Consider the following 20,335-nt stretch of genomic DNA (forward strand, 5'->3'; position numbering starts at 1 on the left):
TATTTAGAAAAAATGTAGGCAGTGATATTCTCCACGCTTGGAAAATATGTCCATTTCTACAGGGTGATCAATAACAGCGTGGTATATCAAACATATATTTTTTTAAATGGGACACCCTATATATTTTTTCATATTTATATTTCCCTTATAATTCTTGTTTATATTATATAGGGTTTTGCATTACTATACAGAGTATTTAACAAGTTATGACCATTTTTGTTTCGAAATCCCTATGAGATTAACACCCTGTATATAAAGAAGTAATTCATAGACAATAACTTGTTTTATGTACAGTGGAACCTCGATTATCCGTCAGGGCACCGGACCAAGGGTATGACGGATAATCTAAAAGACGGTTAACAGAACATTAACAAAACTTAATTGATCAAACGACTAAGTGACACAATCAATGTTCGAATTTGAATCAAATTTAATTATGGTGACACACAGATATTGACTAATAATTATTGTGCTGTACATTTTTATTTTCGGCTTGAGATTCTAAAAATAGAACTCTAAAAGCACGGTATCATTTATCACCTATTTAAATTGAAATTTAATCCAGAGCCCTGAATAAGAACAAAAATTATTTACATAAAAAATGCGGTGGTGGTATAACTGCACGCGTGTACATTTCAACGAATTTCGTTTGGCTCATCGCAATGCTCAAACAAAATTAATTGATGACTAAATTTTTACGTATGTTGTCAATATAACTTTGCAGGTATGGACCCTGACGGTTAACAGAGGTGACGGTTAATAGAGAGACGGATAATCGAGGTTCCACTGTAGTAAGATAAACAATATACTGTAGTTTTTAAATTAAGTCCAATTGAAATAATTGACGAATGTTTGTATACAGGGTGAACTACAAAACCAAATTACGATTTTCTCTATTTTTTTAAATGGATCACCCTATATTTTATTTTTCAAAAATATTGTACTTATTATACTCTTTCATTTTTATATAGCATTCCCTATATCTAAACTTATTACTTTCGGAGATATTTTTAGTTTTCTTCAACTTTCTGGAATACATTCAATTTTTCTAGTAGAAATAAGTTGGTATTGAATGATAATTAAACAAAATTATTTTTATTCAATAAATAACTAACACAAAATATAAACCATAGCAATATGCAATGAATGTATCAATAAATGTGATATTAAGGAATTATCATATTTCCCTAATATATAAGAATCATACAATTCCTACAAAAAAAATATAGGTATCTTGTGTATAATAAAATTACAAGATTATTTTTATTTAATAAACAACTTAAACAAAACATAAATCAAAACAATATACAACTAATTTAATAGTTTTTAGATTATTATATCAACAGCATTCTAAGCCAAGAAGTTTTTAGTAACACATTCCTAATTGCAGATTGTGACCCGCAGTTATTAATAATATAATATACATATTAAATTTCATTAATATGCATCAAGAAATCCCTACTTTGTTAACACTCAAACTAGGTGATCTATAAATGTTTAAGGTGATATTGTTAGAGATTATGTGATTGGTCCACATTTTTTGACGGTTGAGGTTTTTATACGACGGTGCTCCAGTTCTTCCAAAATTGATTTTTTTCAAGTGGGGCTATATAAAAAACCTTGTATACCAGAAGCATACAACAACGCTTGATGATATGAAAAATAGAATAAAAGAAGCTTTTAATAATATTGACTTACAAAAATGTTAGAAATGTGGCTCGGTCATTTGAATATCGGTTACAAAATTGCATAGACGTTGAAAGTGGTCATTTTCAACATTTACTTTAGAATTATATACTTAACATCACATTAATTGGTACATTCATTAAATTTTGTTATGGTTTATTATTTTTTTGTTAGTTATTTATTGAATGAAAATATTTGTTATATTATTACATAATACTTATTTGTTAAGTTATTTATATTTATAAGAATTGAATGTATTCCCGGCAAATGAAGAAAACTAAGAATATCTCAGAAACTAATAAGTTTAGGTATAGGAGATGCTATATAAAAATGAAAGAGTATCATAAATACAATATTTCAAAAAAAATAAAATATAGGATGATCGATTAAAAAAAAATTGAGAAAATCGTAATTTTGTTTTGTAGTTTAAAAGTGCTAATAAAAATGAATGTTCTACTAAAAAATTCTTGGCTTAGAATGCTGTTGATATACCAATCTAAAAACTGTTACATCAGTTGTATATTGTTTTGATTTATGTTTCTTGTAAGTTATTTATTGAATAAAAATAATCTTGTTATATTATTATATACAATACAAAGTTTTTTTTGTAGGAATTTTACGATTCTTGTGTATTAGGGAAATATGATAATTTCTTAATATCACATTTGTTGGTATATTCACTGCATATTGCTATGGTTTATATTTTGTGTTAGTTGTTTATCTAATAAAAATAATTTTGTTTAATTATCACTCAATACTAACTTATTTCTACTAGAAAAATTGAATGTATTCCCGAAATTTGAAGAAAACTAAAAATATCTCGAAAAGTAATAAGTTTAGATATAGGAAATGCTATATAAAAATGAAAGAGTGTATTAAATAAAATAATGTTGAAAAATAAAATATAGGGTGATCCATTTAAAAAAATAGAGAAAATCGTAATTTGGTTTTGTAGTTCACCCTGTATACAAATATTCGTCAATGATGTGAATTGGACTTAATTTAAAAACTACAGTATATTGTTTATCTTATTAAATAAAACAAATTATTGTCTACGAATTACTTCTTTATATACAGGGTGTTAATCTCATAGTGATTTCGAAATAAAAATGGTCATAACTTGTTAAACGCTCTGTATAGTAATGCAAAACCATATATTATATGAACAAGAATTATGAGGGGAATATAAATATGAAAAAATCTATAGGGTGTCCGATTTAAAAAATTATATGTTTGATATAGCACGCAGTTACTGATCACCCTGTAGAAATGGACATATTTTCCAAGTCTGGAGAATATCATTGCCTACATTTTTTTTAAATAACTTTTCTCGATATTTTATACCATAATGGAGTTATCGACCGATCCCGCACTAAAAACTCACCCTGTATGTTTCCTGCAGCCGATTTTGATGATATACATAGTTATAAACAAATGAAGATCAAAAAACGGTAAATTTTCGCTTTTTTGTCTATTACCAAAAAGTTAAGCATTTTAAACAAATTTGAGAGTAAGAAACTCATAAATCGTATAAAAAACTTCAATATGGCGTTCGCTGAATATGTCTATCCTCATTGGTTGCTTAGAAAATGGCAAAATAAATCATACATTTTGAGTTTTTATAAATATTCATAACTTATGTAAAAATTAACTTAGAACCTTCTTATTACACACAATGCTGAGACTTCTGGTGCTTAAATCATATTCTAAATTTTAAAGCAATTGGTTAAATAGTTTAAAAGTTATTTAATTTGTTTATCGCAAATTAATTTTTTTGAAGTTATACTTCTTTAGGCGCGATTGAGATTGAGGGTGAATTTATATTGATCTGCGCGCATGCGCACACCGACAGTTTGGTATTAGTCTTTATACGGGCTCTGATTGGGTGTTGAAATGATCTGTCAATAATTGTTCAATATGGAGGTTATCGGTAAACAAAAATGTTGTATAATATATTAGTTTTTATTGTTGTGAGGACAGAAATAAAATCAAATTTATAATTATAGTGACTTTTTAAATAGTTTTGAAAAGCCACAGGTACGTAATTCTAAATGTTTCAGTTGTATTCCAATAAAAAATTATCTTCATACCTATTTGGAAAATGTAAAAAAAATAATGTACTTACATACCTAGTACTTGCTATGCTATACCCCTAGAAGGCAATGCTTTAATTTACATAATCTGATTACGAACAAACTTTCTACAAATTTTCGTCTAATGTATCGTTTTCTTACTCTATATATTGTTGTATTTTAATTCGACAAAAATCAAACTAATAAAAATTCATATAAACAAAAGTCAAAAAGTTATTAAGTTTGTGTATATTCCCACATGACGTATACGCGAAGGTAGTGCAGTTTGAAATCACTTCGACTCTCGTACGGCGGGATACACGGGAAGTAGATTCAAGCCCAATGCAAGTTATAACATTTTTTTATTTTTTTTATAGATTTTATGATTGTAAGTATATTATTATATAATTTTTATCAGAAAATACGTATTTAATTAAAATTGTTGGCAACAATTATTGTTCAGAAATCATTTGTGGCATTTTTCAATGTGTTTGTGTGTGTTTTATTCTTTTATTTTTTTAATTTTTGGTATTGTTTTAATAAAAATTTTTGGAAAGTAGTAGAGAAACTGTTTAAAGTATATTGGTTTCGTTGAAATCATATAATAGAAGTATAACTTCTTACGTGCGTACAAAGTACACACATTCTTTTTTTTTTGCAACACCATAAGTCAGAAAATGATGAAGTTGCAGTAATAGGTACTTTGAAAAGGGAACGAATTAGGGCTTCTAATCGTCCTAGTGTGGCTTACTTCTTGAGCCAGGGTACGGAACAACCGGTACAATCGTTCTCAGATGGATTTTTTGTGGTTCCTTCGATAGTGGTATATTTCTATAGGTAGAGGTTCAATTTAATTATGTAATGATTCAAAACACTGCTAGTACTTCAATATGAATGTATTATGTTACTGCAAAAAACATTATCGAATGGTGTCGATGTTAACAAGTGGTTGAAATCATTTATTTGCTCTGAATCGTAAAGAAAACGTACAACTTACAGTTTTTGAAATCGTGTGTGTGCTCTGGAATCGACCAGTTCGGTCGGCGGTTGAAGGTGTAAGAGATCTAGTTTTGGGTGTGCAGGAAACTCGTAGGTTTATGTTTAGTATATGAAATAGTCGTATAGTTTATGAAAGAAGAAGATTTACACTATTGATTTAATTAAAAAAATTGACAAAAAATAATTCTAAATATTGCAAAATTATTTTGCAAAAACATGTGAATTAAAAAAGGGGGGCTAACTTCCGTCCCTAATTTTCCTAGGACAATTATTTTTCTTTCTAAATGTGTGTAAAAATTTAGTCTTTCTAAATATGAAAAAATAATTTTTCTACGGGTAACGGTTAAAAAGTTATTCTAATTGTTTATAAGTAAGTAAAAAATTGACATGTTTTTGCAAAATAATTTTACACTGTTTAAAATTACTTTTTGTCATTTTTTTTTAATTAAGTTAATAGTACATATAAAAAATGTTCTTCTTTCATAAACTGTCCGAAGTGTTACTGTAACCTCATAATTTTCTGACTTGTAGTGTTGCAAAAAAATGAATTTGGAACAAATTAAATAATTTTTAAACTATTTGACCAATTGCTTTGAAATTTAAAATATAATTTAAACACAAGAAGTCTCAGCATTCTACTCAATAAGAAGGTTTTAGTTTAATTCTTACATAAGTTATGAACATTTATAAAATCTCAAAATTTATGACTTATTTTGCAATTTTCTAAGCATCAAATAAGGATAGACATATTCATTCAGTGAACGCCATGTTGAAGTTTTTTGTATGATTTATGAGTTTCTTACTCTCAAATTTGTTTAAAATGCTAAACTTTTTGGTAATAGACGAAAAAAGCGAAAATTTACCGTTTTTTTGATCTTCATTTGTTTATAACTATGTATATCTATGTATGAGATTATCGAGAAGTAATTATGAAAACAGAGTTAGCTCCAGAGGTCCCAAATCTTTTTACAAATACGTTAGATCAAAATTCTGTACAAAAACTGGTATTCCTTTATTAGAAAAATCTAATGGCGAAATATGTTTAAAAGAAGAGGTTTGTGAGTTATTTGCTGATACTTTTTCCACTGCTTTTACAGTTGACACGGATGCTGCGTTTTCAGGTTTGCCCACTACTGATAGAATAATGGAGAGTTTATCAACAATTGACATCTCTACTGAATTGGTTAGAGAGGTATTATGTTCTTTAAAGACTACTGCGTCTCCTGGATCGGAAAATATTTCACCATTGTTATATCATAATTGTGCAGATAGTTTAGCGGCTCCAATGGCAGCTTTATTGGCCAAATCTTTGCAAACAAATTCAATACCAGCTTCATGGAAATCTGGTATAGTAACACCGATATATAAAAGTGGAAATAAACTCCTTTCGTCTAATTATCGCCCAGTAACAGTTCCACCAACATCAGTTAAAATAATGGAAAAATTAATAGCTAATAAATTAATATCCTTTTGGTTAGAGCATAATGTTATTCCAGTCTCTCAACACGGATTTCTGCCGAACCGTTCTGTAACTAGCAACCTTCTTCACTCTCTTAATGAATGGACTTTATCTTTGGACCGACATGAACCGATTGACATTATTTATATAGATTTTTCCCGTGCATTTGATAAGGTACCCATACAAAAATTAATGCTGAAGCTAGAACATTACGGCGTGCGTGGAGAGTTGCTATTGTGGTTAGAAAACTTCCTCTCTGAAAGAACTTTTTCGGTCAAAGTGGAAAATGACTGCAGTGTTCCACGTGCGGTAGCCAGTGGTGTCCCTCAGGGATCAATATTAGGGCCTATTCTGTTTTTGTTGTACGTATCTGATTTAACGTGCGGATGGCAGTCAAAATCAGTTTCATATGCCGACGATTTAAAGTTATATTACTGTCCCGATATTGTTAATACTCTTCAGAGTGACCTTAATCAGCTATCAGAATGGAGCATGAAATGGGCTATTCCATTAAATTCGCGTAAGTGTTGTGTTGTTCAATGTGGATATAATAATCCACATTGTTTGGGAAAGTATGCAACGTATTTTAGTATTTTAGTTTATTAGTTTTTTATAGTTAAGCATATGACTAGTTAATTATGTAATACGATTAATTTCTTTTAAAACCTATAATCTTATTTGATATTCACCCTATATTTTGTATTTTACAACACTGCCCTGTAAAATGACTGGCTGTATCATATTTTGAGCAGATATTCAGAGAAAACGCACTTTTACTTTTAACACAAAGGCATCTTTGACACTAATGCCTTTCAAAGCACCACATGCGTCAATAATTTATGACCCAAGCTAAGGGCTGTTACCTCCGCGGCCCCGCAAAAGACGACAAAAAGTAAGTACGAAATTCTACGTCGAACGAGACACATTTGCCTAGTTTACCACCCGGGTGGCCGTTCCGTCATGGAGATGCTGCCCAATCCTGGAGATACCGGCCAATTACACCCATTTTAAAGGTAGGTGCGATATTTTCTCTAACATTGATACAATTTATGAACATATAGCCAGGTCAACTTTTTCACATTTGCGTACAAACACACACATTTATTCATTTTTGCTATACTAAATGCCCATATATATCTTATCTCTACAAATCTAAACAGTCCATTGTCTCTACTAAACGGTGTCCACTTACTTAGTTACTTAATTACTTATTTACACAGCTCCTTGCGCAGCTTTTTATACAACAAATTATTAAATTCGTTACTTACATCCAAAATTCGTTCTCGCTTCGACGTTCATCTACGTAATATGACGTTCGAGGCGTGTCTCTAGATACCACTTTTATACTAGTCCTCAAAGGGCATTTCCTCTGTTACTTGATTTTCGATATTTTCATTACTTCTTCATCTGCAACATAAATCAAAGGTATCGATAAATTAACGTTAACAAAGAATTTTGGAACTATTCGAGAGTTCTCTGGAGATCGGCTCCTTGTAAACCGCTCCAAGAATATTCTCCACGTGTCTGCATCAAGTCACGTCTTCATATTTTCTTACTTTACAAAACTCCAAGAGTTTTCGTTTACTACAGGATCACATTCTCCTACGGCGTCACTAACACTATCGCTACTTTCTACATTCATGACGGTTTGCTAGGAAGTGATTCTCTTTCATCTACTCGCTCTCTACAGTTAGAGCTTATTCAGCTTCTAAAGCTCGATGATTCGCAGCAAGCAACCATCTAAATCTACCCCGGGGTACTCAGCGACTTTGGTTCAGATAATTTGACAATTTTCTCTTTTCGTTTGCCAAGGAGGAATTCGTCCATTATCAAGGTATTTTCCTGGAATAGAGCCGTACGACTGACGTCTTTTCTTTTTTTTATCCTCTTGGCTTATTTCTCAGTGTCTTTTACTGGCCAAATGTCTGCTACAACAATATTATTTATATTAACATGTCAGATTGTACTTGTATGTGCCAAATTTCTAGTCTTTTTTACATGATCACCAATAGCAGGGTTGGAGTTCTTGGCACTCCTAATGTCCATGTCACATTTTGTCAACGAGTTTTTCGTCCAATCTTCACGTTTGGTCAAATTTCACAATTGTTTATTTAGCTTAATTATTTTCTTGTCAATCATAAGCCACATACAAGGACTGATCTCATGTTTTTCTCGGCATTAAATGCCATCTCATCAAAACCTCGCAGATTGTGTTAGTCGTGGTTGGTCACCGGCACAACTGTTACAGGTTTTCCCTACAATTGGCAGTTTTCTACCGTGGTCCACGTCGAAATATCACTTTATTATTACTTATCGGCTATCGTCGAACACTTTCTTTCTAATACCTACGACCCCTCGTAGAGCTTTCGACGCGGTTCTTCTTCTTTCTTTCGCATCCCACGGTTATCTGTCAATCAATAGAAATTTATATAGGAAAAAATGGTCTTATTTTGACAATCGATTGGATCAGATATCTTTTTCGGTTAACGGCGTCCGACGCGCTTGTTCATCCATGTATGGCAACCTCAGACGTTCGGTGGTCAAAATACGCCCACAGCTTATCTGGCAATCAATATTTCGTCCTTGCGGTATTATCCTGACAATCGATTGGATCAGATATCTTTTTTGGTTAACAGCGTCCGACGCGCTTGTTCATCCATGCATGGCAACCTCAGACGTTCGGTGGTCAAGGTATGCTTACGGAGTCATATTTCGTGTTCAGTGCATTCCTGTACTATACTACCTCTTTCATTACTTTTCTTTTATTACTATTATTTTATTACTTTTACTATTCTAACTCTTTTACTATTTTTACTATTCTATATCTTTTACCATTTTTTTATTCTATCTCTTTACTACGTTATATTATATCTCTTCATGTTCATATTTATACTTATACTTCCAATCGTTCTTAAAAACATTCGTTTTTGGAGGGGGAGAATGTTTGGGAAAGTATGCAACGTATTTTAGTATTTTAGTTTATTAGTTTTTTATAGTTAAGCATATGACTAGTTAATTATGTAATACGATTAATTTCTTTTAAAACCTATAATCTTATTTGATATTCACCCTATATTTTGTATTTTACAACACTGCCCTGTAAAATGACTGGCTGTATCATATTTTGAGCAGATATTCAGAGAAAACGCACTTTTACTTTTAACACAAAGGCATCTTTGACACTAATGCCTTTCAAAGCACCACATGCGTCAATAATTTATGACCCAAGCTAAGGGCTGTTACCTCCGCGGCCCCGCAAAAGACGACAAAAAGTCAGTACGAAATTCTACGTCGAACGAGACACATTTGCCTAGTTTACCACCCGGGTGGCCGTTCCGTCATGGAGATGCTGCCCAATCCTGGAGATACCGGCCAATTACACCCATTTTAAAGGTAGGTGCGATATTTTCTCTAACATTGATACAATTTATGAACATATAGCCAGATCAACTTTTTCACATTTGCGTACAAACACACACATTTATTCATTTTTGCTATACTAAATGCCCATATATATCTTATCTCTACAAATCTAAACAGTCCATTGTCTCTAGGTACTACCTAACTAATTAAACCCAGCGACCATTATTCATCAATCAGAAGACATTAGACGCTTCACACATATAACATATTTTTTGGATGGAGTTCCTCTGAAATCGGTACAGGAAGTTAATGATTTGGGTGTTACGGTCAACCAAACGTTAAGCTGGTCTACTCAAACAGCAAAAGTAGTCGGTAAAGCTAACTCTGCTTTATACCTCATATCAAAAGCTTTTCCTAGAATGTCTTCAGACTTGTTTTTGAAACTCTATAAAAGTTATGTCAGACCTCACCTGCAATTTGCGGTATCTGTTTGGTCACCTCATTTACAAAGAGATATTAATTTATTAGAAGGAGTACAACGAAGAGCTACTAAGCTACCTTTTAATTATGCAAGATTAAGCTATGAAACTCTATTAAGAAAGCTTAAGTTGTCTCCATTGACTCATAGAAGAGAGAGAGGTGATTTAATATCTACTTACAGAATTATTAGGGGAGAATTTTGGGGAACATCGAATTTTTTTAATATCAGCGAAGATGCTAGACTACGAGGTCATCACTATAAATTGAAAAAGGAACCTTTTAAAACTACTGTAAGGCAAAACTTTTTGGTAAATCGAGTTTTTGATAAATGGAACAGTTTAAGTGATGACATCGTAGGGGCTATTAGCTTAAATAGTTTCAAAAACAGGTTTGATGAGAACTAACTGGACATTGTATGTGTAATGTTGGCAATTTTTGTTAAATAGTTGTTGTAAAATATAAGGATATATTTTATGTTTTTTTTATGACAAAAAAAATTTGTGATTTTTAGGTATACTTACTTTCTAGTTTTTGTATCTTTTTTAATTTGCTATTGTTGTAACAACTTTTATGAAAACCAATTCTTTTGAATATTTACTTTAATTTAATTTTTATTTTGTAAGAATTTGTTTTATGTTATATTATTTAGTTTAAGACCTACAATTATTTTTGTACTTTGAGCCATATAAGCTCTGCTTTGGCTCGATATTATTGTATAATAATAATAATAATAATAATAATATCGTCAAAATCGGCTGCAGGAAACATATATTTAGGTTATTATTATAGATGTCCATACTACTCAAAAAATTTGGTTTCGGCCTGGAGGGGGTTGTGTCACGAGAAAAATCTTATTTCTCTGGACTATATGCTATGTAGCACATTTCTGTTAAAACCACCTGTTGGTGATGTACATAGAGACTGTTTGATCAGATATTCCCCAATTAAGGAAGCGCTACCCAGCAAACAGGTTTGAGCCCAGTTACGTGATGATTACATTAAATTTACGGCAAATTTCAACGAATACGTAACTCGGTGATTTATGACGGGAAAAAAACGTATTTCAGTGCCAAATCATTCACTTATATATTAGGGCTTCCTTTATACATGTTTGACATTAGAATAATATAAAATCATAATGACGAATATACTACATGTTTTTTTATAATAGGTGTGAATGTCGGTTACATCGCAAAGGTACGTTTATTTTACGTAATAATCACGAAACAGAAATAACTTCCTTTGGTTAAATTTTGAGAAATATTTGGAAAAAAAAAATTTTACAACGGTGTTGGTTAAATACGTATCGCTTGAATTTTACTCACTGTATTTTATGGACGTTGAAAAATTAGATGTATTTCACGTAAAAGTAATATAAATAATACCAATATTTAAACAAAAAGTTTATGATTTCGCTTTTAAAATCATTTAGCAAACTATTTCAATCCAACCTTGATTTGACGCTATTTTTGCTATTTTTTTCTTTAAAAATATCACAGGAGCTAAAATAATGTTGAGTCTAATTTTCAAATCGCGCGCGGTGATGACGTACTACCAAGCCTTTCTCCTTTCTCCTCCTTTAAATACTATCACGTGACCACGGTACATGATTAACATAGTTGGTTCGAAAACTAAATTAATCGATTTATCGAATAATAGATAAGTTTCGATAGGATTCTTTTTTTATATTATTCTGGTATTGAAATAGATTTTTAGTAAGACTAATTAGTTAATAGTAGAAGAAATTTAAAAACAAAAAGAAAATACGTAATACTAATTTAAAGTAAGTAGAATAGTTTAACTGTAATTTAAAAATAATCGATTTTTAAAATCGATGATCATAACCTGTAATATCAGCTTCTCACATTTCTCACAACAAAAAGTGAAAGTGAAACGTGAACAGCTTTATTTCCTTCGTTTTATTTTAGGCGGGTTTATTTATAATAATGTCTTTCGTATTAACGTTTACCTCACTGCTCGAGGGTTGAAGTGCCAATGATGCAATTAGAAAAAAACAAGAAAGTGTCGAAGTGTCATCCTAGAAATAAAAAGTGACCTGTGTTGTGTTTTGTGTTGGCAAATTTTTTAATGTGTCTTTAGGTCGGTACCATTTTTGGTTCATTATATTGTATAATAATTATACAAGACAAATATTTTAAAGTCTCTAAATTCTACTAAATAAATACATTGTTAATACTTTATATTATGCTTGTTTTATTTATATCATATGAGGCTAATAATTACGTGAACCGAGGACGTATCTTTCACGTGAATACTAATATATACATTCCCTAAAAGATACGTTAATCAACACGTATTTGCAACGTGAATTTCCCGAAACATGTTATTGCTATTTAAGGTAAATAACACGTCTATTGAAGACGAGTTATTCACGTAATTTAAAGACGTATTTTCAATGTGACATTCCAACCAAATTTTCACGTGAAATTCACGTAAACAATTTACGTATATTGGTGACAAATGTACCCAAAATTCACGTAATTAACACGTCGGTCTGTTTGCTGGGTAAAATCGGCAACATTGTTTATGAAAATGAGTTACATTGCCACTGTAGAATGACGCATGACTTGAGGAATCGACGCGAATCAACTGCATTAGGTGGGCAGCAGGGAAGCAGTGTTGCCATTTATAGTGCGTATATCTAATTGAAAACTAAACCGTCCGTATCATCCAATTTATACTAAAAACAGTTGGTAATAATCAACATAGAGAGCTCGCTGTTGAAAATAATTACAATGCTAAGGTCGTTCTCAAAAATATGGGCCGATGATGCTCGGAATGCATTAGTCTTCTATTGAGAACGATAGTCTCAAAAATAGTCTGGCTTGATAGTTTACTGAGTTGGTCCACTGAAATTTTCAGCTTACCTGACAAGTAGTTTTAGTTCGAATATAAGCAAACAAATTATTCATTTTTATTATTTTTCTTTCTGTCATACTCGATTATCGTACGTTGGCTATCAAATTGGCTATACTAATTTTATTGACGGCAGCTCGGAAAAGGGATGCAGAAGATTTGTTAAACCATTCCTTCAGGGTTTTAAGCCACGACGTCCTTTTTCGACCTGACCCTGTTCTTCCGTCTATTTTGCCTTGTATTATCCACTGACGTAGATTATATCTCTCTGCGTGACACACAACATGCCAAAACATTCCAGTTTGCGATTTTTAACTGTTGTGGACACTTCCGTAACTTTGTACATCCGCTGCAAAACAACCTCATTACGAATTCTATCTGCTCAACGTATTCGTATGATTCTCCTATACACCCATATTTCAAAGGCCAAATATTTCCAGTTTTTTGAGGAGTGTATCCGTTAAAGTCCAACCTTCGACACCACATAAAAGAAAGAACACATGACATCTTACTAATCTAATTTTTAATCTCAAAGTGTTATTGTTTCCACATAAGATTTTCTTCACCTTAAAAAACAGCTATGGCCTTCTCTTTACCTATTTTAATTTCTTTGCATGTCTCAGTTTACATGTCAATTTAGATTACAACCAAAGTAAGTGATACTGTTGGTTCTCTCCAGTTGTTCTCCATAAGCTATTACCGTTCTGGTTGTATTACCGTTTTACTGACAACTGACACCATCACCTTTATCTTTGCGGTATTTAGTTTCAGTCCATATTCACCACACGTTGTGATAATCCTATTAATCAGATGTTGAAGTTCTTATCTACTGTCCACTTATCTCTCACCTGCGCGTATTGTTTTGCTTCGGAGAATGAGTAACCACGCATGTCCTTTAGTTGGTCTAACCATTGAACTCCGCAAATCCCTCTGGATCTTTTGCCCGCTACGTTGCTTTCAACTATCATTCGTTCCATAACTTCTCTTCTTCTAGTTATATGTCCAAAATATCTCAGTTTATTTTGGTTCATAGTTGTGGTGAGTCTAGGTTTTATATAAGTTCTTCTAGTATTGAATTATTTGTGCGATGTGCTATCCATGGGATCCGCAACATTCTAGGGTAGACGCACATTTCAAATGCCATTTCAATGTAATATCTGTTTTTGTAATGCCAGTGTTCTTCTATATTTTGTGGGTTTGACTGTTACCGATCTGGCCATTGTGATATGCCATTCTGGCTAAATTCTTCGTAACTATTTGCAATTAATACCGTGTCATCCGCGTACCTCAAATGATCAATACTGACGCCATTAATTTTAATACCACATTGAACACTATGCATAGCTTTATTGAAAACGAAATCAGCATAGACGTTGAAAACATTAATGGGGACAAAATGCTGCCCTGTTTTACTCCTGTTCGTATTTGAAGCTCTTCAGAATTATTGCGGACAATCCTGATGTTTGCACTTTGATGCCAGTAAAGATTTATAAAGACGTAGGTTTTCCCTTGTGATGGGGCTAGCTAACCAGGAGCACCATATTCCCCATCAAATACTTTAGTGTTTTTCTAAGTACATTTATTAATATTTGCTAGTACCCAGTTGACGATGAAAATGTACCTACGTATTCTGTTCAAGATGGCACTCTCTATTGCCATGAAATTGGCAACTATTGGTTGCAACACATGAAATCAATATCTATTGATTTCATGTGTATTCTTACTTTCCTATATATGAATGTCAAGTTTAATAAAATAAATAATAATACATAAATGCAAGATTGCACTAATACATGCGTAAGTTTTGTTTACAAGACATTCACGGTCTACTTACAACATTCTGTGTGCTTAATTGTTTACTAATATATTTATACATATTAAAGTGGAATATTGTTAAAATATTGTACAGATTTTTATTATAATGTATTAAATTTAATTTTTAGGTAACTACGTTTGTTGTGTTTGTTTTGAAATAGCGGAACCGAATCCCAATTTTATTGTTGTGTATGATTTGCAAAGTGGTACATTGTTCAAGAAATGGAAGCCATCTTGCAATACGGTTTCTCTAGAAATAAGCTCACAAGGTGGCTGTGTCATATCTGGTCTCGAAGATGCAAGGATACTTGTTTGGGACCTTATTACTGGTAAGTTAAAATTCTGGTTTATATCATTATTCGTTAGGTTGATTCATTTGCAAATGGTCATCTTAAGAATGCAGAATGTGTGTGTACTTTGTACGCACGTAAGAAGTGATACTTCTATGATATGATTCCAACGAAATTAATATGTACTTTAAACAGTTTATTTATATTTTATTTAAATATTAAACTAATTTTAATACTTACTACTTTCCAAAAATTTTTATTAAAACAATACCAAAAATTAACAAAAATAAAAGAATAAAACACACACAAATACATTGAAAAATGCCACAAAGAAATGATTTCTGAACAATAATTGTTGGCAAAAATTTTAACTAAATACGCATTTTCTGAAAAAAAAAATATAACAAATATACTTACAATCATAAAATGTATAAAAACATAAAAAAATAAAAACTTGCATCGGGATTCGAACCCGCGTTTATTCGGGTGCTTAGGATTTGAAGTCGAAGCATCTACTCATTTAGCCACTTACACGTACTTGCTATGTGCAAAGATAGGCCAGCTGAACGTTTTACTGTTTGACAGTTCTGAATTTAATCAAATTAGTTTGATTTTTGTGGAATTAAAATATTAAAATACAACAAAACATAGAGTAAGAAAACAATATATTAGATGAAGATTGGTAGAAATTTCGGTGGTAATTAATTTATGTAAAACAAAGCATTACCTACTAGATAGGTACAGTCGGTTCGCTAAACTCAGACACAACTGGCTAGTGATTTTAGTAAGTAATTATCTCTTTTTATCCTTCCGTTTGGTGTCCATTTACAAGTTCTCAGCGGTATTTTTCTCTCGTCCATCCTTCGCATATGTCCATACCAGAGTAATTTTCCTTTTTATATTTCGTCATTTAGTGTCTCCTTCACATTCATTAGTTGTCTAATTCGTTCATTTCTCACTATTTAGATATTGGTTCTGTATTTCATTCTTTACCCACGTCTCTGAGGCATATGATGAGCAGCTTTCCACGATTGTCTTAAAGATTTGGTATTTTGTTTTACTTGTAATATCGTTGCTGCATGTAATCAAGTGTAATTATTGTCGTGTTATAGTCTTTCCTTTTTTATTTTATTTATTAAGTAGGTACATATATCATTCAGTACTTGTATATTCATACAGTATTTGTTAAAATCATTCCCATGTATTTGTGTGGTCTTTTAGACCAGGGCGCATCTGTAAAAATATTAGTACATTTGGATGTTGAGAGGTGACTCATATATTTTTGGAAAAATTTATTGAAAATAGCTCATATAATAATATTTCCTCCCACTCAAAAAGGTCCGGAACATTGTTTAAATAATCAAAATATCAAAAAATTAAGGAAAAACATGATTTTTTCTTCGTTTTTTGATTATAACTTTAAAAGTATTCTTTTCCGAGAAAATCTACACTGACGTAAAAGTTGGGTAATTCAATTTTCTACAATATAGGATTAGTTAAAAGGTTTAAAAATTGTCACCCTTGTTGCAAAATAGCAATAATTGCAAAAAAATTATAAAAATACAAGTATTTGCATTTTACGTTTTCCAACAATTTGTGCTACACATAGGACCTTCATATTTCACCCAGAAAAACTATATGCTACAATAAAACAATATTGTAAATTTCATTATGATCGGTTTAATAGATTTTGCAAAATCAATTTTGCAATCCAGCTTTCGCAAAAAAAAAATCATTTTTTCAAAATGTTGCAGGACTGAAAATAAAGCAGACAACAAGTTGAATTTTTTTACATATAGAAGAATACTGTACCTTTTGTGTGCAATTTGCAAAATTAAAATCAGTTAACTACCACGTCGTCAGGAATTTTTTTAAATTAATATTAATTTTTGGTGCTACGCGCAGGACAGCGGATACGTTTGCTCTAATTGGGCATTCCAATGAAATAACACTTTTTTAACAAAAACTTTCTTTGTACGTATATTTTAACTTAGAGAATAAAAGTTTATTATTTTTAAACATATGCAATTGTTTAAACAATATTTCACAAACAATAATCAACTTAGTTTGATTTTTGTGGAATTAAAATATTAAAAGACAACAAAATATAGAGTAAGAAAATAATATATTAGATAAAGATTAGAAGAAATTTTGGTGGAAATCAACTTGTGTAAATCGAACACCGCTTTTCTGCGCGTAGCACCAAAAATTAATATTTATTTAAAAAAATTCCTGGCGCCGTGGTAGTTAACCGATTTTAATTTTGCAAATTGCAAATGAAAGGTACAGTATTTTTCTATATATAAAAAAAAACCAACTTGCTATCTGTTTTATTTTCAGTCCTGCAACGTTTTTAAAAATGAATTGTCTTTGCGAAAGCTGGATTGCAAAATTTATTTAAAAAAATCTATTGAACCGATTATTATACCGATATTGATAAAATATTAAGTCCCTAAGTGTAGCACAAATGGTTGAAAAACGTAAAATGTGAATACTTGTTTTTTTTATGGATTTTTCGAAACTATTGCTATTTTGCAACAAGCGTGACAATTTTTAAAATTTTTAACCAATCCTATATTGTAGGAAATTTAGTTGCGCAACTTTTACGTCAGTGTAACTTTTCTCGGAAATGAATGCTTTTAAAGTTATAATCAAAAAACCAAGAAAAAAATCGAATTTGTCCTTCATTTTTTGACATTTTGATTATTTAAACAATGTTCCGAACCTTTTTGAGTGGAAGGATAACTCAATTATCATTCATCATTCTCTTTGCCTTATCCCTATGCGGGATCGGCTTCCCTAATTGCATTTCTCCACACAATTCTATCTTGGGTCATATCAATGTCAATCCTCTTTACCAACATGTCCTGCCTTATCGTCTCCCCCCAGGTCTTCTTTGGTCTTCCTCTCCTACTCCTTCCAGGAATCTGCACTTCAGCTATTCTTCGTGATTAACGTCTCGACGTTGAACATGACCAAACCATCTTAACCTATGCTCTCTCATTTTGACATCAATTGGTGCCACACCTAGACTTCCCCTAATGTACTCATTTATAATTTTATCCTTCTTTGTCACTCCACTCATCCATCTAAGCATTCTCATTTGCGCCACATGCATTTGTTGTTCCTCTTTCTTCTTCACTGCTCAGCATTCAGTTCCGTACATCATAACCGGTCTTATGGCTGTTTTATAGAATTTTCTCTCAGCTTCATTGGAATTTTTCTGTCACACAACACACCACTCGCTTTTTTCCACTTCATCCATCCAGCCCTAATTCTACTGGATGCATCTCCATCTATTTTTCCATTATTCTGTAATACCTATCCCAGGTACTTAAAACTATTGCTTTTTACAATCAGTTCACCATCCAAAGATACCATTTTATTTGTAGTATCTCCATCTTTAAATGAACATTCCAAATACTCTGTTTTTGTCCTAGTAAGTTTTAAACCTTTTTCCTCCAGAGCTTGCCTGTTCCAGTTTTTGTTCTAAGTCTCTTTCACTATTTCCTACTACCACGACATCATCAGCAAATATTAAGCACCATGGAATGTTACATTGTAGTTTCGCTGTTATCTGGTCCAAAACTAATGAGAATAAATACGGACTAAGCACAGAGCCTTGGTGCAATCCTACTTTCACATGAAATTTATCAGTCTCTCCCACACCTGTCCTAACACTAGTCGTTACTCTCTCATACATATCCCTTACAATCTTTACATATGCACCAGGGACTCCTTTCTTATTGAGTGCCCACCACAGAATCTCTCGAGGAACTCTATCATATGCTTTCTCAAGATCAATGAATACCATATGAGCGTTTGTTTCTTTACTCCTGTATTTTTCCTTCAACTGTCTTATAATGAAAATTGCATTTGTTGTTGATCTGCCCTGCATAAAGCCAAATTGATTCTCGGATATTTCGGTCTCTTCACGTATCCGTCTATCAATTACTCTTTCCCATATTTTCATGGTATGGCTAAGCAGTTTTATCATTATATGAGTTAATTCCAAGCAATTTCTGCAAAAAAATATGAGTCACCTCTCAACGTCCATCTCAAAACAGATGCGCCCTGGACTATTTGTCTTCTGCTAAAATTATGTCATCAAACGCAAACAAATTTTTATGGACATAGTTGTCGTCAATTTTTACTCCCATCTGTCCATATTTCTTATACCAGTGTTTGAGTGTTTCATCTATATAAAGTTTAAATAAGGTTGGTGACAGGCAGCATGCTCTTCGAAGTATTTTATCGACTTTAAAAGTTTCTGAGTTGTGTTTCCAACTTTTATTCTGCATAGTTTTATTATTAGATTGTACTAATGTATAAAATTTCATTATTTAGGTAATTGTCGATGGTCATTAAGTGGACATACAGCACCAGTATCGTCATTAAAATTGGATCCTACGGGAGCATTTTGTCTTTCCAGGGACTCGGAATGTAGGGACAGATCCATTAGAATCTGGGATCTTAATAAAGGTAAGAATTTTATATCTATTTAAAAATTTAAATAAAAACCTAAAAAATATCTAACAGAAAAGGAAAAACCATGGATGTCCGACAGTATGATACAAATGATGGAGAGTAGGAGAGAATCCAAAGGGAAATACTTCGCCAGATATCAGTGTCTAGAGAGAGATAATAAAAGCTATCAGAGAAGCTAAAAAGAGAATTCATGCTGGAAAAACTGGGCCATATAATGCGTAATGAACAACAATCCACCTACTTCGAACCATACTTCAAGATAAGGTCCACATAAAAAGAGGTCCAGGAAGAAGAAGAATATCATGGCTACATAACCTACGAAATTGGTTTAACTTGGCCACTATCGGACTTTTTAGGGTAGCAATTAACAAGGTCAAACTTGTTAGTGTATAACATACGTAGCGGAAAGGCACCATAAAGGCCGCGTCTCACCATCAAATAATTTGATCAAACAGTTTGAGCAAACTCCGGAAGTACGTCAAAGTGACGTCACAACTGCAGTTTTTTGAAATTCTAAAAATCTGTGCTCTCACTATCAGTCTAGTTTGATCAAATTTTTTGTATTGAGTTGTCTAACTTGTTTGTACTTTATTTAAAATTAAAATTTTTCATTATTATCCACAATGAACACTCAGGATGTGACGTCACTAACTGTCACTTTCAGTTTGCTCAAACAAGTTTGATCAAATTATTTGATGGTGGGACGCGGCCTTAAGAAGAACTACTTACAAATACTTGTTTTGTATTGTGTTCTGACCTACTTGTCCTTTTAGCTCTATATCGGTATAATTGAAAGTACTTAACCA

General features: G+C 32.0%; 1 protein-coding gene across 2 annotated transcripts in view; it reads left to right on the top strand.

Annotated features, from left to right (window-relative positions):
* Window positions 1-20,335, top strand: part of LOC114331260 (NACHT and WD repeat domain-containing protein 2) — a 206,679-nt gene that overhangs the window by 170,751 nt on the left and 15,593 nt on the right. For both annotated transcript variants that reach the window (XM_028280772.2, XM_028280781.2), the window contains exons 19-20: window positions 14,880-15,080; window positions 19,389-19,523. In XM_028280772.2, the coding sequence (XP_028136573.2) occupies window positions 14,880-15,080; window positions 19,389-19,523 (336 nt within the window). The remainder of the gene's footprint in view (window positions 1-14,879; window positions 15,081-19,388; window positions 19,524-20,335) is intronic.

This window comes from Diabrotica virgifera, chromosome 6 (genome assembly GCF_917563875.1).
Source record: "Diabrotica virgifera virgifera chromosome 6, PGI_DIABVI_V3a".
Lineage (NCBI taxonomy): Eukaryota > Metazoa > Arthropoda > Insecta > Coleoptera > Chrysomelidae > Diabrotica > Diabrotica virgifera.